The sequence below is a fragment of the Miscanthus floridulus genome, chromosome 4 (assembly GCF_019320115.1).
Source record: "Miscanthus floridulus cultivar M001 chromosome 4, ASM1932011v1, whole genome shotgun sequence".
NCBI classification, from domain to species: domain Eukaryota; kingdom Viridiplantae; phylum Streptophyta; class Magnoliopsida; order Poales; family Poaceae; genus Miscanthus; species Miscanthus floridulus.
In genome coordinates this window covers 32960854-32984314 of record NC_089583.1, presented here as the reverse complement: position 1 = coordinate 32984314, position 23461 = coordinate 32960854, and the positions used below count along the sequence as shown (strand labels likewise).

Here is a 23461-nt window from a genome sequence, read left to right as displayed (position 1 = left end):
AGACGCCCGATGGTTCGACCCGGTGGTTCAAAGTAAGTACCTTTACATGCTGTCACTATTTTCTCATTTGTTATGTTGAAACTAATAATTTTTCTTGATCACTTGGGCAGGGGTTTCGTGATTGTGGGTGCAGGTGGTCACGGACGCCATCCCAATGGCGTTCTTGGTCTTTTGTGCAAGACACACTTCCCTAGCTTTGTTGACTTTGCCGGAGTGCGGCAGCCGGCCTGGACGTTTGCCCACTACGCCGTCTGCGCAGATGCATATGATCAGGATGGCAGGATCTACGGCCACAAGGCAGAGCGGGTGATTATGGAGCTGTGGGTAAGTCTTCGTCTCACTACACTGCTCAATTCATCGCATTCATTGGACATTCTTCAAATAATGATAGGATACATTGCGTCTACATACAGGATTTCTTCAGATGCGAGCCGAGATGGGAGGTGGCAGCGATGGCGGCGGCTAACAAAGCTTGTCACAAACTCGTGGGTGACATGCACTACGAGGAGCGCCTCTAGACCATCGTGACATACAACGTGACCTTCGAGTTTAGGAAGGTCACAAAAAAAGAGGCAAGAAAGGAGATGCTGACCAAGGAACAATACATGAAGGTAAATATGTAAGATTAATACTGAGTTTTTCTAAGATTAAATAAGCTTAATTTGATCTACATATACTTGATGCCGTGTAGGTGGTTCCGTGGTGGTGCACTGGGCATGAAGACTACTGGGAGGCAATGGTGGACAAGTGGTGCAGCCCCGAGTGGTGGGAGACGCACAACGCTTGCCGAGAGCGGCGTTTGATGATGGCTGGTGCACCACACAATCAAGGCAACCTTTGCCTCTCGGCCTACGCAGCTAAATGGGTACGCTGAATCCATTTCTTTATTCTAAAGCTCAACTATGCAAATTTCTAATAATCCTGCTGTTTCTTTCGCAGTCGGCGTCACATGGTGGCGCGTCTGTCTCCCAGTTCGAGGCGTGGGCAATGGCCCACAAGGGCAAGGCGACGTCCGACGTCCACTACAACCCGGAGGACCCGCCCGAGGTGTACAACAACTCGTCCGTCCACACCCGCCTCACTGAGTACACAACGATGGCAAGGGAGGTCCATGGGCCAGAGTACGATCCCACCTCCGAGGACCTTGATGGAGAAGTCGTCATGAGGTTGGGAGGAGGGAAGAAGCATGGGCGGTACTGGATTGGCGACGACGCAATCGACCCGGCCCGTACTAGGTCTCTCTCCGAGATTCGAGCAAGAAGCACGAGCTCGAGCCCGGCCATATGCACACGGCTGGACTGTACACAGCACACGGTGCAGGCACTCAAGGTTATTTCTGTTTTATTCGTCGTTCATTGATTTTTACATACCTTTGCTTTGCATTGTATCATTGGGGTGAAATATTGTAGGCCGAGGTGGTGGAAGGGAGGAGGCGACGGGAGGAGGCTAAGGCGAGGGCTGAGGAGGATCGACGGAGGATGGAGCAGATGTTTCAGTATATTCAAGGTCTTGGAGCTCACTCAGGCTATGTTCCGCCACCGATGATATTCACTCCACCAAATGATCCTGCTGTCAGTCCTGTGAGTTTCTCTACCTTAAATCTAAATGTGAATGTGGATATGGATATATGAATGTGAATCCAAATGATATGTTGAGACAAATGCACCATGATATGTGAATATGCATATGTGGTTGTCGGTCATCGTACCGTTGTTTTGTTGTAGGTTTTGGACACCTCACCGTGCAGGGGAGGTGCTACCGAAATTTCGAATTGACACTAATATGTTGCTTTTTTCAAGTTTTTAGAACCTGCCTTAAATCTTGTCTCACACATGCAATCACTTCTCTTTTGTGCAGGGGCAATCGGCGGCGTCGAATGATGTTCATGGCACACCTCCAGCTCAGGGCACACCTCCGTCGTAGTGGGACCGGTGGAGTGGCCGTCAACAATAAAGGTAGATGGACTTGTGCTTGTGATGCTTATTTCTGAATGGTGGCACTTGTGGCGGCACTTGGATGATATTTGTGGACTATGTGATACTTGTGGACAACTTGTGATGACATTTGTCATGGTTATGGATTATATGTGATGGCTGTGTGATATATGTGATTGTTGTGTGATATGTGATATATATGTGATGGTTGTGTGATATATGTATGTGGATGCAATAAACAAAAAAAATGGAAAAAGTAAATTTCCTAGCTATGCCGAGTGCAATTACCAAGACACTCGGCAAAGCTGGGAGGCTTTGCCGAGTGCTATGACCATTGCACCCGGCAAAGGCAGGGAGGCTTTGCCGAGTGCTACAAGTAAGACACTCGGCAAAGCCTCCCTGCCTTTGTCGAGTGCCACAAGTAAGGCACTCGGCAAAGCCTCCCTGCCTTTTGTCGAGTGCCGCCAATTAGGCACTCAGCAAAGCGGCTACCTTTGCCGAGTGTAGTGGGATTCACACTCGGCAAAGAGGGCGGGCTTTGCCGAGTGCCCCCCGTGAGGCGCTCGGCAAAGCGACCATCACCGTCAATTGGCGCCGTCAGGCAACTTTTCTTTGCCGAGTGGTTTACGGGCACTCGGCAAAGGCTTTGCCGAGTGTATATGAGATTTGCCGAGTGTCACAGGCACTCGGCAAAGAGCCTGAGTCCAGTAGTGATGTGGTTGAGCCCTGTCTATAATTAGTTATCAGAGACGTGCATTGCTAGCTCGTCTTTGATGTAGTGTCTTGTTTTTCTGTGTTTCCGACATAGTGATATATTCGAAACAACTATTGTTTTTTTTACGCAAAAGACCGTGGGGAGTTCCCCATGGTGCGGAAAAATCTTTTTATATAAAAAAGGAAAAAACAGAGGTTACAGGGTACATGGATACGTACAAAAAGAGGGAGAGAAGGGGGCGGCAGAGGGGAAAAAACAACTATACAATGAAAGGAACAGGTAGCAGGAGAGGAGGAAGAGCTAGAGTTACAAAGAGTCAAGCCACACACGAAACATCTATTGTTGTCTTCTCAAAATAATATGTTGCCCTGGATGTCTTTATCATCACATCAATTTATTCGTTTATTTCTTTCAATAAAAAAGTTGTAAAACCTAGAAACAATTAAGTGGGTTTTCATTAAAAATAAATAGGCATCCAAATTAAAGTTAAACAAAACATGAATCCGTGCATGATTGGTTGGGCGGTAGATATTTATGGTTACGCACCCAAGCACACAGATTCCAATCCTCTATGACTTATATTCATGAGCTCTTTTTGGCCCTGTTTATTTCGCTGAAATTTGGCTTATGCTGATTTGTTATAAAAGAAAAATACTATTCGTTCGCTGAAAAGTATTGTTCTTAATGAAAAACTATATACTTTCTTACAGGTTGGTGTCTCGTTTTTTTTCCAACTGGACCACGTTACTTTCTCATTAGCTTAATTTGCTTTACAATTTCAGAAGCATCGTAGGCTGACCATTTCACGTGGTCCTTTTTTATTGTCATTATACAGGCAGAGAATGCAAGTTGGTACCTGAGATATGCTGCCCTCCCAAGACACTGTTTAGCACAAGGAATTTATTATAATGCAAATATACAAGTAACAATATACTTCCACCTTTTCTTTTACTTCCCTTGATCGATAATCACCCATTCGTGCATGTCCAACGAACATACGGATTGGTATTTCTTATGTGTGACAGCATATATATAAATATAAGAGTTTATTTTCTACAAGATGAAGGTTAAGTAGCTACACAAGGAGGCTTCACTTGCCCAGATACTTGAGAACACCAGGGATGTGGATTCTAGTGAAGTAATCGTCCCAGTCGATGGTCTTAGTGTCGAAATTGAACATGTGATCTTCAGGAGTCTTCATCGCCATCGTCAGCCTCAACTGCTCCATGTTCATGTCTTCAAAGCTTCATCACCACCCAGCAAAAAAATACAGGAAACTTTAGCTTTTCTATATAATATATAATAACGGAAGCAACCGGTAACGATAGCCTACATGGTTTTCTTATATTTACACCAGATGTCTGCACTGGTCTAATTAATTAGATTTACAACCATTCTTTTAGTTGATAATTTTAGGGTTTTCAAGACTACCAGATTAGGCCAGTTTGAATAGAAAGTTTCATGACACAGTTATCAGGACTGTCAAGTCATCTTTTGTATTGATAACTATGACAACTAGTTCATGCATGAAACTCCCTCGATCACTCTCTTCATAATTGAATAACCTGCCAACTCAGCAAACTTGCGATGTATCACAGCATTAAATTATACTGAAATTTCTTCAAAACTCTCATTAGTGAAATTGCTAGTTAATTAAAAGATGAATGGTAATTAATTACCATCCATTGAAGAAGGCGAAGGGTCCATAGACGTCAACAAGATGCACCACAAATTTATACTTGCGGTTGAGGTCGTTGTAGATCCGCGAGAAAAATCCACAAAGCAGCAGATTCACCAACTGGAGAATCTACAGTGCACGCCGCTCACTTTAGTGACTGAGACATGTGAGACAACTAGACTCCATTATTAGTAGGCACATTTAAGATATTTATAGACCGTTTGGTTTGGAGAATTAATCTATCTTAGATGAGGTAATACGTGGGTCCATCCCTTAAAATTAGTGAAATAATTTTATTCCTAGTACACTACGTATTAATTATTAGCGTCTGAGAAATGAGATAACGATGGATGAACTTATTTTATTTCAATAATTAAAGCTAAAGAATGATGATGGACTACCTTATTCTATAAACCAAATACCCACTAATTTTTTCTTGGGATTCTATAAAAGCATAACATTTCAAAACATGATGTTTAAATATGTTACCAAAATTGAGATAATGAATCTAGCTAGATACATTGTCAATATTAAGAAGGCACATATATTATATTACTTATTCTAAATTAGGAGTATATTCTATCTAAACAAGGCATACATACGTTATATTAATTATTTTAAATTATATTAATAGGAGTATAGCTTCTAGGCAAATTTCTACGGCCTTGTTTCTTTGGATCCATAGTATTAACAGTGAGTTGACTAATTTTTTAGTTCCAAATCATCTCAACTGGCAGACCAATTGTTAGTTAACTAGTCATGAACTAATTGTTAGTCTCCAAAAATTAAATAATATAGGACTAATCGTTAGTGCTCAAGTAGTACTACTATTAGCTAATAGCACTAGATGTTAGTGGCATAAATCTAAACGAGGCCTAATAAAGCCTGAACGCATTTTTCAAAAGGGCCGGCAGCCATTTAAGTCGCGTGACGGGAGCCGCTAAAGCATTTTGGAGGCGTCGGTAATTTTTGTTATGTGTGCCTGTTCACTCAATTCTTTTGCATGCAAGTATGCATGCATGCAGATTGGGAGATTCAGCGCTAGAAACATGTCCAGTGGTAGTAACAATATCTCTTCTCTAACCTTTAGAGGCAGCTTGAAGGTGAGCATCATGTAGAGATGGAACTGCGCGGTAGTGGAGAAGAAGCGTATCTCCCTGGTGGGAATGATCTTGCCATCCTTCCCCACGCGCGGATTCTGGTAGAAGTGACGGAGGATAGATTCGTACAGGACGGAGTAGGTGACCGGGTTGCGCAGAGAGGAGGTGACGTGGTACACCGGCACCGCCGCCGGGGACCTGTCCTCCGAGTGCGCCACCACGGCCGCTATCATCGCGTTGGTCACCATGTCCCCCGGTATGACATCCATGACCACGCTGAGGTCTGCGAGGAAGCATGGGAGGTTCTGCTTGGCGTAGCCGATGATGAAAGTGTCGATGGTGCGCGTGTTCTGCATCCACCCTGGCAATGGGTCCGCCCGGACGCTGGTGATGATGCTGGGACGCATGACCACCACGGGCTTGTCCCCCCGGAGCTGCTCCAGGAGCATCTCCCCCATGGCTTTGGTGAAGACGTACGTGTTGGACCACCCAAAGTGGCGAGCCCTCTGGAGGCCCAGCTCCTTCATGGCCTTCCTTTCCGTCGTCTTCTGCTCGCTGTTGCTGGCGACGTCCATAAGCCCATTCTTGGCTTCTCTGACGAGCTGCAGTTCGGCGTCGATGTCGATGTACCTTCCCTGCTGCAGCGACTCACCGGGCTGGATGGGCTTCTCCAGGATGAGCCCGTCCCTGTCACCGCAGACATAAGCTGCAAGCATAGAACAATTCAAAGTTATTATCGGCAACGGCAAGGTTTTAAACCCCTGTAGCCCTATTTGAGGCAGGTAAAACTATTTGTATCCGTCTCATATATTTAACTCAGCTATTATTTAGAACATTGAATGAGAGTTCGACTGACCAGTGGAGACATGCATGAACATCTTCAGGTTGGCGCACTGCTGGGCGAACTGGCAGAGGTGCTTCACCCCCATCACGTTCACGTCCAACGAGACATCATATCTACGCATGTCATCAAAATACGGTAACCTGCTAGTGGATTCCATCAAAAAGTTTCTCGAATGCAGATTTTTTTTTATTCATGGATACATATATATACACGCGTTTGTAATAAATTGAAGTCTTGGCCAGGTAGTATTCCATTTAGATAACACAAATAATGTAGGTAATAATACATGCAGTTAATTTATTTGACCTAGCCTACTGAAGACAATAATAACCTTTCGTAGAAGTTGGTGGTTGCCGCGATGTTCACAATGATGTCTATGTCCTTGGCCAGAGCCTCCAGAGTAGGAGCCTCCAGTCCCAAGTTGTCGTAGGTGATGTCCCCAGCCAAGGCAACAATCTTCTCCTGCATGAACTGCTGGAAGCCGTCGCCATGCTTCTCTCTCAGCTTGCCGAACAGCTCGGTGCCAATCACCTTCATGGACGCACCACGGAATTATTAAAAATATACTGTCATGACCACTTGCTACAAAAGACTTTATTTGCTTGTAAAAATGTTAATGCTACCATCCATAGACACATACATACAATCGCCACTGTTTTTGAAAATGATAACAGTTTCCTGAAGCTCATGTATCGTGACATGCAATTAAATCGGCACAATTGGTTCTTTCTACAAAGTTAAATCGGCCAATTTCTGTACAACTTATAGAAAGCAATAGCAAACAAAAAGCTAGCTAGTACTATTTGGACAATGAGTTATCTATTAGACTTCAGCAGGCTATGAAAATACGATGCTTATAGGTGTCACTTTGGGCTACCGATGCACGCCAATCCATTCCATTCTTTTCGCTGATGATCTAATTATTTGTTGTAAGGCAGATATCCAGAAAGTTGCATAAAATTAACCAGATTCTCCAATCTTTTTGCTCTGTGTCAAGCCAAACTGTAAACTAGACAGTGTTTTCAATCCTCTTCAACAAAATGTATGTTCTGCAATAAAGTCCCAAATCAAATCATTTTTTCATGTAGATGACTTTAAGTCAAACAAAATGCACTTAGGTCATTCTTACTATTTTCCAATAGAGACAAAAATAAAAGCTTATGAGTTCATTTGCAACAAATTCAAGTCAAAGCTTACTTTCACCTAATTTGGAATCACTTAAAATTTGGAATGCACTTAGGTCAAACATGAGATTCTGACTCTTTAAAAAGTTGGATAATTTATAATTTAGAACGTAGGGAATAGTGAAGAGCTGATATATATACATCGAGCTAGGGAGTCCCCGCCCCCCCCCCCCCCCCCCCCCCCCTAAGAGAGAGAGAGAGAGAGAGAGAGGTTGCATAATCCAATGGGCCTTATATATATTACGAGGTTGCATGCTAAACGTTTGTTCCGTAGTGCAGTAGTATGGCGCCAGCAACATTTAATGCTAATCCAATTTCGATCCGGTCAGTGACTCAGGTGTGTTAGAGCAAGGCTAATAGTTATAGTCAACTGTTGACTGTAAAGTTTTATTTAGTCTTCTCCCAGCCCACCTATATAATAGTAAGATGTTCAGTATTAATATATGGCCCACGTGTGTCTCTCTCACAAGCTTTCTTGGTTCTTGTGTCTAAGCCGGCGGTAAGCCTACAGCCCGCTTCTCCTCTCTCTCCTCCACCTCAGCATTTAGCCAGCTTACAGCCTGTTATTATACTTGCTCTTAGCCCACCACTTCTAGTCACTCAATTTAAAATTGGAAGACTACTCCGATTAACGACCAGAGTGAGGACTGCGGAATATGCTGTGGTTGACAGGCACCGTAGCAAGAGAGAAGTGCTTGCATAGTTAGTAAACCTCTTCTTGGACGCGTTGCTTTGCAGATAACGCGGCGTCCGTCCCTCGTACAAGAAGGTACATCTTCTTGGCATCAGGCTGCACCCGGAGTATCTTCTCCACAAGAACTGCATGTACAAATCAATTGTATGTATGAAAGTTAAAACACAAGATATATAACTCAATACAACGCAAGCTACTAGCTACGTACTCCAGTTTGCAAGAGAGACGGCATATATGTATATATGTACATACTCTTGCCAAGAAAGCCAGTGGATCCAGTGATGAGGATGCTCTTGCCCTTGAAATACGCTACGATCGTCGCCGCGTCCATGCTATCGTGCATCATCGATCACGTATTCACGTACTATTGATCTCTCTCCCCGGGCCTCTCTACTCTCTGTGTGTGCTAATCTTGCTTCCAAGCTATCCAGTAGCAGCAGGCAGTGAGAGGAGTAACCCGGCAAAGGAGGAGGTAACATACGCGACGCGCGCATCTCTATTTATACGAGACGGCATATTTCGGCAGCGTCTCCAGCGTGGTGGGGTATGTGGAGGCAAAATGGAAACGTGGCAGACGACGATCGGTGTCTAATTAAAACTTGGTGGGGTATGTGGAGGCAAATGGAAACGTGGCAGACGACGATCGGTGTCTAATTAAAACTTAGGTAGAAGAAAAGAAGCCGCATGCATCAGGAAAATAGCGAACTGCCAAACTCGTTGGTTGGTAGCCCACTAATACAGAGACGGGCTTTACTCCCGGTGGGAAACCCTCTTTAATCCCGGTTCCCCACCCGGGAGTAAGCATCCGGGACTAAAGGGGGTCCTTTAGTCCCGGGTCAGGAATCGGGAATAAAGGGGGGACCTTTAGTTCCGGTGGGTAACACCAACCGGGACTAAAGGTCCTCCCAGCTTTAAAAAAAATAATACCTCCCACCGCTGCGTCCCATGAGATTCGAACCCAAGACCTCATGCATTGCCTCGCGCGTAGCTTACCACCCCACCTACACAACACATCTGACAATAGATGGGATGCTTCCCTTTTGAACTAACCCACCGGGGGACCTTTAGTTCTGGTTGGTGGCTCCAACCGGGACTAAAGGGTCCTTTAGTCCCGGTTGGTGTTACCAACCGGGACTAAAGGGTCTACCTTTAGTCCCGGTTGGTGTTACCAACCGGGACTAAAGGTTGATGACTTTTAGTCCCGGTTGGTGGCTCCAACCGGGAGTAAAGGTCTACCTTTAGTCCCGGTTGGTGTCTCCAACCGGGACTAGAGGTCTCCTGCCACTGTGCCGAGCGCAGTAGCCGTTGGGCAGGGACCTTTACTCCCGGTTGGAGACACCAACCGGGACTAAAGGTCTCTCTAGTCCCGGGCGCAAAAAATGTCGGGACTAGAGCCCATTTTAGCCTCGGATGAAAGGTCTGTTCTTGGCATCAGGCTGCACCCGGAGTATCTTCTCCACAAGAACTGCATGTACAAATCAATTGTATGTATGAAAGTTAAAACACAAGATATATAACTCAATACAACGCAAGCTACTAGCTACGTACTCCAGTTTGCAAGAGAGACGGCATATATGTATATATGTACATACTCTTGCCAAGAAAGCCAGTGGATCCAGTGATGAGGATGCTCTTGCCCTTGAAATACGCTACGATCGTCGCCGCGTCCATGCTATCGTGCATCATCGATCACGTATTCACGTACTATTGATCTCTCTCCCCGGGCCTCTCTACTCTCTGTGTGTGCTAATCTTGCTTCCAAGCTATCCAGTAGCAGCAGGCAGTGAGAGGAGTAACCCGGCAAAGGAGGAGGTAACATACGCGACGCGCGCATCTCTATTTATACGAGACGGCATATTTCGGCAGCGTCTCCAGCGTGGTGGGGTATGTGGAGGCAAAATGGAAACGTGGCAGACGACGATCGGTGTCTAATTAAAACTTGGTGGGGTATGTGGAGGCAAATGGAAACGTGGCAGACGACGATCGGTGTCTAATTAAAACTTAGGTAGAAGAAAAGAAGCCGCATGCATCAGGAAAATAGCGAACTGCCAAACTCGTTGGTTGGTAGCCCACTAATACAGAGACGGGCTTTACTCCCGGTGGGAAACCCTCTTTAATCCCGGTTCCCCACCCGGGAGTAAGCATCCGGGACTAAAGGGGGTCCTTTAGTCCCGGGTCAGGAATCGGGAATAAAGGGGGGACCTTTAGTTCCGGTGGGTAACACCAACCGGGACTAAAGGTCCTCCCAGCTTTAAAAAAAATAATACCTCCCACCGCTGCGTCCCATGAGATTCGAACCCAAGACCTCATGCATTGCCTCGCGCGTAGCTTACCACCCCACCTACACAACACATCTGACAATAGATGGGATGCTTCCCTTTTGAACTAACCCACCGGGGGACCTTTAGTTCTGGTTGGTGGCTCCAACCGGGACTAAAGGGTCCTTTAGTCCCGGTTGGTGTTACCAACCGGGACTAAAGGGTCTACCTTTAGTCCCGGTTGGTGTTACCAACCGGGACTAAAGGTTGATGACTTTTAGTCCCGGTTGGTGGCTCCAACCGGGAGTAAAGGTCTACCTTTAGTCCCGGTTGGTGTCTCCAACCGGGACTAGAGGTCTCCTGCCACTGTGCCGAGCGCAGTAGCCGTTGGGCAGGGACCTTTACTCCCGGTTGGAGACACCAACCGGGACTAAAGGTCTCTCTAGTCCCGGGCGCAAAAAATGTCGGGACTAGAGCCCATTTTAGCCTCGGATGAAAGGTCTGTTCTTGGCATCAGGCTGCACCCGGAGTATCTTCTCCACAAGAACTGCATGTACAAATCAATTGTATGTATGAAAGTTAAAACACAAGATATATAACTCAATACAACGCAAGCTACTAGCTACGTACTCCAGTTTGCAAGAGAGACGGCATATATGTATATATGTACATACTCTTGCCAAGAAAGCCAGTGGATCCAGTGATGAGGATGCTCTTGCCCTTGAAATACGCTACGATCGTCGCCGCGTCCATGCTATCGTGCATCATCGATCACGTATTCACGTACTATTGATCTCTCTCCCCGGGCCTCTCTACTCTCTGTGTGTGCTAATCTTGCTTCCAAGCTATCCAGTAGCAGCAGGCAGTGAGAGGAGTAACCCGGCAAAGGAGGAGGTAACATACGCGACGCGCGCATCTCTATTTATACGAGACGGCATATTTCGGCAGCGTCTCCAGCGTGGTGGGGTATGTGGAGGCAAAATGGAAACGTGGCAGACGACGATCGGTGTCTAATTAAAACTTGGTGGGGTATGTGGAGGCAAATGGAAACGTGGCAGACGACGATCGGTGTCTAATTAAAACTTAGGTAGAAGAAAAGAAGCCGCATGCATCAGGAAAATAGCGAACTGCCAAACTCGTTGGTTGGTAGCCCACTAATACAGAGACGGGCTTTACTCCCGGTGGGAAACCCTCTTTAATCCCGGTTCCCCACCCGGGAGTAAGCATCCGGGACTAAAGGGGGTCCTTTAGTCCCGGGTCAGGAATCGGGAATAAAGGGGGGACCTTTAGTTCCGGTGGGTAACACCAACCGGGACTAAAGGTCCTCCCAGCTTTAAAAAAAATAATACCTCCCACCGCTGCGTCCCATGAGATTCGAACCCAAGACCTCATGCATTGCCTCGCGCGTAGCTTACCACCCCACCTACACAACACATCTGACAATAGATGGGATGCTTCCCTTTTGAACTAACCCACCGGGGGACCTTTAGTTCTGGTTGGTGGCTCCAACCGGGACTAAAGGGTCTACCTTTAGTCCCGGTTGGTGTTACCAACCGGGACTAAAGGTTGATGACTTTTAGTCCCGGTTGGTGGCTCCAACCGGGAGTAAAGGTCTACCTTTAGTCCCGGTTGGTGTCTCCAACCGGGACTAGAGGTCTCCTGCCACTGTGCCGAGCGCAGTAGCCGTTGGGCAGGGACCTTTACTCCCGGTTGGAGACACCAACCGGGACTAAAGGTCTCTCTAGTCCCGGGCGCAAAAAATGTCGGGACTAGAGCCCATTTTAGCCTCGGATGAAAGGTCTGTTCTTGGCATCAGGCTGCACCCGGAGTATCTTCTCCACAAGAACTGCATGTACAAATCAATTGTATGTATGAAAGTTAAAACACAAGATATATAACTCAATACAACGCAAGCTACTAGCTACGTACTCCAGTTTGCAAGAGAGACGGCATATATGTATATATGTACATACTCTTGCCAAGAAAGCCAGTGGATCCAGTGATGAGGATGCTCTTGCCCTTGAAATACGCTACGATCGTCGCCGCGTCCATGCTATCGTGCATCATCGATCACGTATTCACGTACTATTGATCTCTCTCCCCGGGCCTCTCTACTCTCTGTGTGTGCTAATCTTGCTTCCAAGCTATCCAGTAGCAGCAGGCAGTGAGAGGAGTAACCCGGCAAAGGAGGAGGTAACATACGCGACGCGCGCATCTCTATTTATACGAGACGGCATATTTCGGCAGCGTCTCCAGCGTGGTGGGGTATGTGGAGGCAAAATGGAAACGTGGCAGACGACGATCGGTGTCTAATTAAAACTTGGTGGGGTATGTGGAGGCAAATGGAAACGTGGCAGACGACGATCGGTGTCTAATTAAAACTTAGGTAGAAGAAAAGAAGCCGCATGCATCAGGAAAATAGCGAACTGCCAAACTCGTTGGTTGGTAGCCCACTAATACAGAGACGGGCTTTACTCCCGGTGGAAAACCCTCTTTAATCCCGGTTCCCCACCCGGGAGTAAGCATCCGGGACTAAAGGGGGTCCTTTAGTCCCGGGTCAGGAATCGGGAATAAAGGGGGGACCTTTAGTTCCGGTGGGTAACACCAACCGGGACTAAAGGTCCTCCCAGCTTTAAAAAAAATAATACCTCCCACCGCTGCGTCCCATGAGATTCGAACCCAAGACCTCATGCATTGCCTCGCGCGTAGCTTACCACCCCACCTACACAACACATCTGACAATAGATGGGATGCTTCCCTTTTGAACTAACCCACCGGGGGACCTTTAGTTCTGGTTGGTGGCTCCAACCGGGACTAAAGGGTCCTTTAGTCCCGGTTGGTGTTACCAACCGGGACTAAAGGGTCTACCTTTAGTCCCGGTTGGTGTTACCAACCGGGACTAAAGGTTGATGACTTTTAGTCCCGGTTGGTGGCTCCAACCGGGAGTAAAGGTCTACCTTTAGTCCCGGTTGGTGTCTCCAACCGGGACTAGAGGTCTCCTGCCAGCTAAAGGTCTCTCTAGTCCCGGGCGCAAAAAATGTCGGGACTAGAGCCCATTTTAGCCTCGGATGAAAGGTCTGTTCTTGGCATCAGGCTGCACCCGGAGTATCTTCTCCACAAGAACTGCATGTACAAATCAATTGTATGTATGAAAGTTAAAACACAAGATATATAACTCAATACAACGCAAGCTACTAGCTACGTACTCCAGTTTGCAAGAGAGACGGCATATATGTATATATGTACATACTCTTGCCAAGAAAGCCAGTGGATCCAGTGATGAGGATGCTCTTGCCCTTGAAATACGCTACGATCGTCGCCGCGTCCATGCTATCGTGCATCATCGATCACGTATTCACGTACTATTGATCTCTCTCCCCGGGCCTCTCTACTCTCTGTGTGTGCTAATCTTGCTTCCAAGCTATCCAGTAGCAGCAGGCAGTGAGAGGAGTAACCCGGCAAAGGAGGAGGTAACATACGCGACGCGCGCATCTCTATTTATACGAGACGGCATATTTCGGCAGCGTCTCCAGCGTGGTGGGGTATGTGGAGGCAAAATGGAAACGTGGCAGACGACGATCGGTGTCTAATTAAAACTTGGTGGGGTATGTGGAGGCAAATGGAAACGTGGCAGACGACGATCGGTGTCTAATTAAAACTTAGGTAGAAGAAAAGAAGCCGCATGCATCAGGAAAATAGCGAACTGCCAAACTCGTTGGTTGGTAGCCGTTGTGTAATCAATTGGGAATTTAACTCCCACCCTCGCTCGCATGTTGTCTAATTAAAACTTGGTGGCGTATGTGGAGGCAAAATGGAAACGTGGCAGACGACGATCGGTGTCTAATTAAAACTTAGGTACAAGAAAAGAAGCCGCATGCATCAGGAAAATAGCGAACTGCCAAACTCGTTGGTTGGCAGCCGTTGTGTAATCAGTTGGGAATTTAACTCCCACCCTCGCTCGCATGTAGTTAAAAATCAGCTCACCCGCAAAGTTGACACCGCCGGCAGGCAGTACCAGAAGCGGTCGTGCGGCAGCAGCACCTCGCCGGTGGCGATTTGGTTTTGGACGTTCGCTAGGATGTAGAACATCTGGTGGCGTGCTAATATGATGAGGTTCGAGCCGAGGCCAAGTCGGATCTGCCAAGCGAAGATATCGAGATCTGCTCCCGAGAGGCTCAGGGGAGGAGATGACGCCAGGGAGTGGATGAGGTTCGCCATATCAGCCAGTGACGTAGGATAGACTCCCAATGTTAAGGACCTGGCCAAGGGCGAAGGTGCTGGCCATGACAGAGAACTTGCTCAGGAAGCGTATGCCGCCTTCTCGCGTTCTGTGGTGGCACCACTTGCTCTAGCGATGAGGCGGGTGGCTCCGGCCACTATAGAGCCATAGTCATACTTGACGCACTCCCCTACCTGGCGTGCTAGCTGTCGCAGGTTCCTTGCCATGGGAAGCACCATTGTTCATCGGGTGTCACCCAATCTGGTCTCTGGTGGCTCGTGTAGACTTAAGAACACAAGAGAAAAAGACGGTGATGTATCCTTGTCTAGGATATTGGAGCCCTACATCCAGTAGTGGTTGTTCTTTATATTTAAGAGCACCCAAATCTAGGGGTTACAACGAAAGAGAAAAGGATTCGGTAGAGGATCGCTTGGTGCTATCCTAAGGCTCGTCGACGGTGAGGTTTCTCCTTGGCGAGGAAGAAGAACACTCCTCTCTCCTTCCAGGTTGCCAGGGGTGGAATGCTCAGTCGTTCCACTTGGCTTCCTCTGCTGTCTCGGCGGAGCTCAGAATGCTCTGGTCTATTCTGTTTTGACCTCTCCTCTCTAGCAGCCGACATCTTATATACCGAGGAAGGTCGGGTACAAGGCAGTTCAGGGTTACGGCCTATAGTCTACATACGTCGGAGTCTAGGAGGGCGTTGATGTGGTGTGGATGGACCCTGGCATTGTTGTGAAGTCGAGGGAGCCTCGGGCACCGCCAAGCTCTTCTGGCCCTAACTGTAGCACCCGGTTTTGAGGACAAAACCAGATACACACCATATGTGAGCCCAGGAAGTCAAATCTCATGTATAGCTACAAATAAAGGTAATATCAATAGGCAATGCTTAATATATAACATACTTAGTATAAAGGATATAACCTTAGATAGCAAATAGCGGAAAGACAGCTCCGATCTACGGTTGAAGACTCCAATTCCACATGGACATCTGACTGGTTGATCACAAGCCTAATTCCTCCAAACTCTAGCAATCTGGTACCCATCCGGGATTTTTCCAAAGATTTAAAAAGTAAAGCAAGCGTAAGTACGTGTCATACTCAACAAATATAATATGGGGTTCATGACGCTCAAAAGGCTAACACTGGTTTAACTGCGATTAGCTTTTAATGAGTCATCTTTTAGCAATTGGGTGGCAACAAGTTTATTCACAAGCCCATATAAACACATGATCAGGTAAACATGAATAATGAATAGCATAAACAGTAATCATTAGTGAGCATCTTTATCATTAGTATCATCAGTGTTCATCATCTATTCCGTAAGGGTACAAGGCCGCTCGTTACCGTAAGCACGGCTGATATACCAGTTTTACACACTATAGGCTAATCATTAGCCCTCACTTTCACTATGAGCCATGATTTACCCTTTCGCCCGAGGTTGCTAATCTCTTGACCCACTTCCAAGGAAGGTCGACAGGGTTCACTATAAAGCCTTTCAAAGGTTCGTTTAACAAGTTAGGGCCGCTAGGTTTCTATGCCGTGCAAATGTAGAGCTCCCCTTCCGACAGGCACAATAACGCGCAGCCTATACACTGATGGACAGAGGACGCACTATATCCAACTAGAAAAACACCCCTCTTGCGCCATAAAGGTAACCTCTAACAAGTTAGAAAAGGCCCTCATACTGAGCTAAAGCTAGAGCCATGTAGCCCTCACAGCTGTACTGTAAGTCCCGGTTGTTCATTTACAGATAAGTCCTTAGGGAGAGGAATCTAGAGCACCATAAAAACAGTCCAATGCTCTAGCCCCCTGGTTCCATGTTGCCAAAAAGCATCTTTTAATGTTTATTGCATATACCATTAGTCAAGTTACAAGATCATGGTCTTTAATTGAGCACTAGCATCATACTACCCAATGCAATACCCCATAGGTAACATAACACAAGGGTAACAAAGCACTAGGAAACCCTTAATGGTAGTCAAGGTATACACATGCAGTATGAATTAAATGATTAAAGGTGTATAGGACGACAAGGATGATCCCTTGCTATACTAGCCATAAAACACCAATCTGTCAGTAAGCTTTAATCTTCAATGCCCTTCTTCTTCTTGATCACCACGTATGTCTCACCGACTGGACGTAATCATAGAACACCACACAAACATCCATACACATACATGCATAGCATATAATTACCTCTATATTAGAATAGTACACCAATCAATAAAATAGAAGTTGAAGAGTTTGAAACACGATTCTACGCATCACTACGATCACATAGACGCGAAGATCACGCTAATCGGGGTTACGTGGATCAAATTATAACTATTCAAAGTTAAGAAGAAAATGATCAAATTTTATTTCTGAAAACAGTGGCTTATATGTAACTAATACGTAGATTATAAAAATACGAATCTAACACAACTTGAACGGGTCAAATCGGAGTTAAAATAGAGAATCTACACACAAAATAAGATCAATGGCTTTTTTGTAAATATTTGGAAATCAATTTCGTATTAAAAACCAAATTAAAACAGTCCTGTGGATCGGGCGTCATTTTTGGAAAACTGCAGGGGCTAAAACAGGAAATCTAGGGGCATATGTTGAATTATTTTCAACAGAGGGTGGACTATGGGTTGATTTGAGAAAACTGCATGGTCTCTTTAGCAAAACAACTAGGTTGACTGGGTCTCCACTGACGAGGAGACCACGTGGTGAGAGGTGGTGGCTCCTAAGTGGTGGGTTCGTGGTGGACTGCCTGTGTGGCATGCTGGCACAGACGGTGCGCTTGGTCTACACTATGCTCATGGACCGAAGAGGTATCTTCTAATCCTAGCCGTTCGCAAGGGATCCGTAGGCTGCGAGCATTTGGGGAGAGATGGTCGCCGAGGCGGTTCTATGGTGCGGCGGCGCCATGGCCGGAGAGGCTCAGACCTCGCCGGAGTTGGGTGAATCGATGACTCCGGCCACCGTTGGACACGGGAAAGGCATGGGAAGCAAGAGGAGCTCAAGATGAACTCGAAGGAGGGGTTTAGAGCGGCTGCGACGGCATGGTGACAACGCGGTGCTCAATTTAGCGGCTCTAGAATCCAGCGATGCAACGACGAGCTCGCACCGGTGGTTGAAAGTGAGAGAGGGGTCAAGGGCGGTACTCAAAGCTTGCTTACCTCACGTAGAAGCCTGGCAAGGTAGTTGTTAAGGCGAAGAGGCGGCGAAACGACGAATTCGGTGGTGGCGGATCTCCTATGGCGGCGCTAGGACTACGGTGGCTACAATTAGGGCACTGGTGGCGGCTCGGAGGAGGCTAGGTGAGGGCGGCACGATGCGGCTTCGACTTTTATCGGGCGGGAAGATGTGGGCGGCACGGCAACGGATGAGGCGGGAGCAGCGCGGAGTCCCACCGGTGGAGCAGAGTCTGGGAGGAAGACGACGGAGATAGGAGATGGTGCTAACAAGTTGCCTAGCGTGTCGGTGACTCAAGGCGGAAGAGGGGGGAAGCGCGGGCGCGACTGGGCCAGATGGCGATCTGGGCCGGTGTGCGCGGTGACGCATAGGAGGGAGAGCGTTACTGGCCTTCGGGAGAAGAGATGGGCCGCGTGAGAGGAAAAAGGCCGAGCGGGCCAGAAAGCCAGGAAGGGAGAGGGAAAAAATAAATAATTCCTTTTCTATTTTCTTTTCCTATTTCAAAACCTCATTCAAATATGAACCAAATTAAGTTTGAATAGGGTTTCAAATACACTTTTCAATTCAAACAAAAATGAGCAAATTTTAGTAAGTTTTCCAAAAATAATTGTTACAACTTTTTAAATTCTTTTATTTTCAAATTTTCTTTTCTATTATTTCAAAGCCATTTCCAAAAGCATTTTGAATTCATTATGAATTTTGGATTGAACCACTCATTGCAATTGACCAAATGCACCGGCATGCATGCACAACCATGTTGCTACTCCTTATGATGAATTTTAATAAAATGAGAAATATTCTTTTTCCTATATTTCATGTGCACAAAAATTCACAAATAACTCATTTTAATCCTATTTTCAAAATTGAAATTTTTAGGGTGTTACACTAACGCTCTGACCATTAGGGGCTGTCTGCTTGGGCAGGCCTCCACCCGGTGAGCCTTATCGAGGCTTCCTCGCTATTGAAGGTCCCTAGCTTGGGGGGTTGACGAGCGGGCCTAGGAGGCCGCGCGCCCCTGGAGCCAGTGGAGGGATTTGTCCTCTTGTGTCATGCCGCCTGTGTGACTTTGTCGGAGGAGTTGGCAACAGCATCACACGTCTGTTGGTCGGGGTGGTGTTGGGGAGCCCTCGAGCCTTGGACGCTTGGTGCGCTGGTTGATGCTCGGGGCATAGGATTCCTGCATGGGGACTGGCTCGGGCTAGGGTCGAGTTGAGGATCAAGCTCGGGCTACCATTGGTCAGGAGACTAGGGTTCTAGCGCGCCCTCAAGCCTTGAGAAGAGGCCAAGGGTGTGCTTGGGCTCTACCTGATCCTCAGACGGAGGGTACGTGCGAGCGTATCCGATGGGTATAGCCTCCGAGAGATCCTAGAGGAGTTAGTCGGGGGGTCTCTTGGTAGGGAGTCTTTTTCCTAGGACTTGGCGTCCCCCTATGTTTGACTCTCTTTGGCCGTCGTAGGAGAACCACCTCCATTAATCCATTAATGGAGGGGGATGGCTTGAGGCGTCCGCCTCCATTAGTAGTCCATTAACAGAGGTGGGTGACTTACAACAGCCGCCTCAGGTAACCGGATAACGGAGGCAGGTGTCTAAAAGCGTCTGCCTCTATTAATGGACAATTAACGGAGGCAGTTGCCTTATGTACACCACCTCTGTTAACCATTAACCAGGGCAGCCATTAATCCCTAAGGCCACAACCTTCGATTCTTGGAAGTGGCACCCTAGAGCACCCGCCTCAGTTAATATGAGGCCCATTATAACATGACCCACCTTTGCTGACACTTTCTAAAGTCGGCAAAGGTACCCTTTGCCGACAGATAGCCTTCCACCGAAAGTTTTGCCGACAGTTTAGAAACAGTTGTGGTAGAAGTAGTCGTTGAAAGTTCTGCCGACATTTAAAAGAATCGCTGGCACATTTTGTGTAGCTGAATGGCATACCTATGCCGACCGTTAAAATCTTTGTCGACAATTTGCCAACAGTTAAGACCTATGCGGATAGTTACTCTCTATCCCGACACTCTGTCTGTTGGCGAAACCATTTCCGCAGCATGTTTTGTAAGATGCCCTCAGTGGCAATTTAACTATCGGCAAAACTATATAATAGATATTAATACTAATATAATACAGATAGTTCCACAAAGCCATTTTATTTCAGAGAACACATCACATATTCAAAGCCACTTGATTTCATTCATAGAATATATCAGAACTTGGAGATACACATCAAGTGGGCAGCGAGTCAAATATTCACAGACATACAGCCACATACGCATGTCCATTAGATTTGAGTTACCTTAGATACAAAACAGAAATACCAAATGGTCACAAGCTGTAGTGCAATTAGTCAAATAAAAAGCAAAAGTGTTAAACATCACTATGCTTTGGATTAATGCACTAGCTAACAGTCTCGTGATAAATGGTTATGGCTCAAGTTTAGAAGTCAAATATGTGTCTTTCTAGCCTTTTCTAGACACAAGGAATGACCCATTTTTCAGCACTAGCTTGCTGCACAATCCAATACTAGCTGATAGTAGCACTTCAGATCAACTAAGGCCCTGTTTGGAAGTCTTGTAAGTCTCTTCACATGTAATTGCATTACACCTGTATTTTCTTGTGCACAAGAAAACCTCTGCAGTATAGGGTATTATTTTCCCAAGGGAAGCTAATGTTTGGGTAAGCAGTATACTGACTATTTGCTTTTAGTACCATTGCATGACAATGAGCATGAGCATTGCACAACGGTGAAATTTGAAAACAGGGCACTGAATTGGAGCAACCTGCTAAATAAATTTCATATCAATACTGAAATTTGAGGCCAAAATTTCAGATCAAAGCATCAACGGGCTACTTGGTTACCAAATGGCAAACATTGTACACAGTCAACTACCACCAATTTTTATGCCAAATAATTGTAACTGAAACAAAACCATAGTACACAGGAATAGGACTAATTATTCAACCAAATTAAATGAAGCAATCAGATTTGGAGATGGAGCACAAGGCAGACAGGCAGTACGCATCTGCACCCCTGCACTGCCGGCCAGATATCTTCATCCGCCGTTAACGAGCTTGCCAACCGAAAATGACGATTCTTCTGCTTCGGATCCATATGGCCCGTCATCCACGCCGCTGTTACTTCTCCAATCGGACCATGCCGCCAGTTCCTTCTCGAATCCACCATACCGGAGCATGGGAGCATGAGGATAGGGAGAGGGCGGAGACCAGGGGCAGCATACAGTGTGAGGGCTTTCCGGTGGTGTCTAATCCTTCTCTATCTCTCTGGATTTGGTGGTCGAGAGAGTAGAGATGCCGCCATCGCCATGGGTGTGTCAAGCGACGAACTGGCGGGTGAGGGCTGGGCGGCTTGCAAGGCGAGCCCAATATCTGTCGTTTTTTTTATGTGTCGCCTCCGCAGCAGATTATTTTTTTCCAGTTGGTTTGACAAAAAACAAGGGTAAATTTAATACCTTCACCCGTCATCCAAACTGCTTTTTTGAGAGTAGAGTGAAAACATTTGTGTTGGTGGTCTTTAATGACCAAATCCAACTGCCAATTTAAACATAAAAAGAGGAGAAATTAGCAATCTTATGCACATATGCATTTATTATTGGCTAAGTTCAACATGTATTTGGAGATTATTGTTTTGCAGGACATAAACACGAATTCATGGGAGAATCGCTACCGGAAACGTCAAATTTGCCGAGTGTTTTTGTGTTTGCCGAGTGTATTCTTTCGGGCACTCGACACACAAGTTCTTTGTCGAGTGCTGCCATAAAAACACTCGGCAAAAAAAACACTCAGTAAAGAGTTGGTTTGCTGAGTGTAAAAAAAACACTCGGCAAAGATGGGGTTTGCTGAGTATTTTTTTTACACTCGGCAAAGGAAAAAATATTTTTTCTGGGAAAGAAAGAGAAGAAAAAAATGAAAAAAATCTTTGCCGAATGCCCAGATCTAGGACACTCGGCAAAGTAAAAAAATTATGGGAAAGAAAGAGAAGAAAAAAATGAAAAAAAAATCTTTGCCGAGTGCCCAGATCTGGGACACTCGGGAAACGAAAAAAAAAATCTTTTTTAACCCCAGCAGATGCGCCCTAGGTCTCCCCGCACGCTCCCCTTCTCCCAGCGCCGCATCCACACGCCCCGTCCCCTTCTCCGCGCGCGGGCACGCGCCGTCCCCTCCTCCCTCTCGGCCCCGGCGTGGCCCCGCCCTCCCCTCTCCCTCTCCGGCGTCGGCGCGGCCTGCCCTCCCCTCCTCTCTCACCGGCGTCGGCGCGGCCTGCCCTCCCCTCCTCCCTCGCCGGCGCGGCCCGACCTCCCCTCGTCCCTCGCCGGTGCGGTCCGCCCTCCCCTCCTCCCTCGCCGGCGCACCTCCCTCCCTCTTCCACCGCCTCCACCAGATCCGGCAACAGCGCGGGCGGATCCGGCGATGGTGGCACACGGGGAGGCCGGATCTGGCCCAGCGCGGCCGCCCCCTCCTCTCCCTCTCTTCCCACCGTCGGCGCCCCTCCCCCTCCTCTCTCTTCCCCGGCGGCGGATCCGGCGCGGCCGCCCCCTCCTCTCTTCCCCAGTGGCGGATCCGGCGTGGCCGCCCCCTCCTCTCTCTTCCCCAGTGCGGATCCGGCATGGCTGCCCCCTCCTCTCCCTCTCTTCCCACCACCGGCGCCCCTCCCCCTCCTCTCCCTCCTCTCTCTTCCCTGGTGGCGGATCCGGCCTGGCCGCCCCCTCCTCTCCCTCTCTTCCCCGGATCCGGCGGCCGCGCCATACTCTCTCTCTCTTCCCTGGCGTGGCGGGTGGTGGTGTGGTGGTGGTGGCCGGTGGTGCCATGAAGCCGGGGAGCGGAGGCGAGATGCAGGAGAAGGGCGCCGCCGAGGAGACCGACGGCGGCCGGCGGGGACCGGCCGGTGGTGGCTTTTTTTTTATTTTTCAAAAAAATGTTTATGGTGGCTTTTTTTATTTTTTGAAAAAAATGTTTGCCGAGTGTATTGTGGGCACTCAGTGAAGTCTTTGCCGAATGTGCGAGAAAAAACACTCGGCAAAGTCTATTTGCCGATAAAAATTCACCAAGTGTGACACTCGGCAAACCCTTTACCGAGTGCCAGGGGCACTCGGCAAATCTTCTGATTCCCATAGTGAATACACCAAAAGGGTGCTTTTCGACAAAGCGTAACGCTGAATCGCGCAAATAAAATAAAGATGAAGGCCCATCCATGCAAGCAATTTGGGCGAAAGACCACCCAATGAGCAGTCCAGGTCCACTCAATGATCCACCACACAAAGGGGGTAGCGAACGGAGTCGGTCAGGGTGCGGCCGCACCCTAGGTGCGGACGCACCCCACCTGGCGCCTCTCATCCACAGCTTCGTATGGCGATGTCAGGACGGCATGTCGAGGTGGTGGAGACTGGGATTCCCGCCAAATATCTCCTCCTTACCGCCTTAGAGCCCTATATAAATAGAGGGGTAGAGTCCCCCTCTCAAAATACACACACCTCTCTTGAGCAACTCCTCATTCCTACCTTTGCTTTTTACTTTTTAGTAGTTCTTTAGAGCAAGGGTAAAGCTACCTTGGAGGGCTTGGCTCCTTGGAAGAAGAGATTCTTGGTATGAATAGAAATATGAGTTCTTCCAAAGTCATGCTCTCATCTTATAATTATAGTCA

General features: G+C 47.3%; 1 protein-coding gene across 7 annotated transcripts; it reads right to left on the bottom strand.

The window, feature by feature from the left end:
* Positions 1-3544: 3544 nt before the first annotated feature.
* Positions 3545-12036, bottom strand: LOC136549585 (alcohol-forming fatty acyl-CoA reductase-like). 7 transcript variants are annotated; one of them, XM_066540916.1, is made up of 8 exons: positions 9297-12036; positions 8402-9211; positions 8168-8274; positions 6603-6802; positions 6284-6411; positions 5412-6133; positions 4329-4456; positions 3545-3893 (listed from the first exon to the last, which is right to left on the bottom strand). In XM_066540916.1, the coding sequence occupies exons 2-8, from the start codon at positions 8493-8495 to the stop codon at positions 3740-3742; spliced, it is 1533 nt and encodes a 510-aa protein (XP_066397013.1). In that variant the 5' UTR covers positions 8496-9211; positions 9297-12036; the 3' UTR covers positions 3545-3739. The 7 variants fall into 7 exon arrangements, with proteins under 7 accessions (XP_066397013.1, XP_066397016.1, XP_066397014.1 ...); XM_066540919.1 differs by having other exon boundaries at positions 8402-9614; positions 9742-12036; XM_066540917.1 differs by having other exon boundaries at positions 8402-10551; positions 10637-12036.
* Positions 12037-23461: the final 11425 nt, after the last annotated feature.

Coding starts and splice junctions, on each gene's coding strand:
- LOC136549585 (XM_066540916.1), bottom strand. CDS start 8,495: ATGATGCACGATAGCATGGACGCGGCGACGATCGTAGCGTATTTCAAG. Junction 4,457..5,411: donor CCTTCAAGCTGCCTCTAAAG/GTTAGAGAAGAG, acceptor CGTGCACTGTAG/ATTCTCCAGTTGGTGAATCT. Junction 3,894..4,328: donor TTCGCCTTCTTCAATGGATG/GTAATTAATTAC, acceptor GTGGTGATGAAG/CTTTGAAGACATGAACATGG.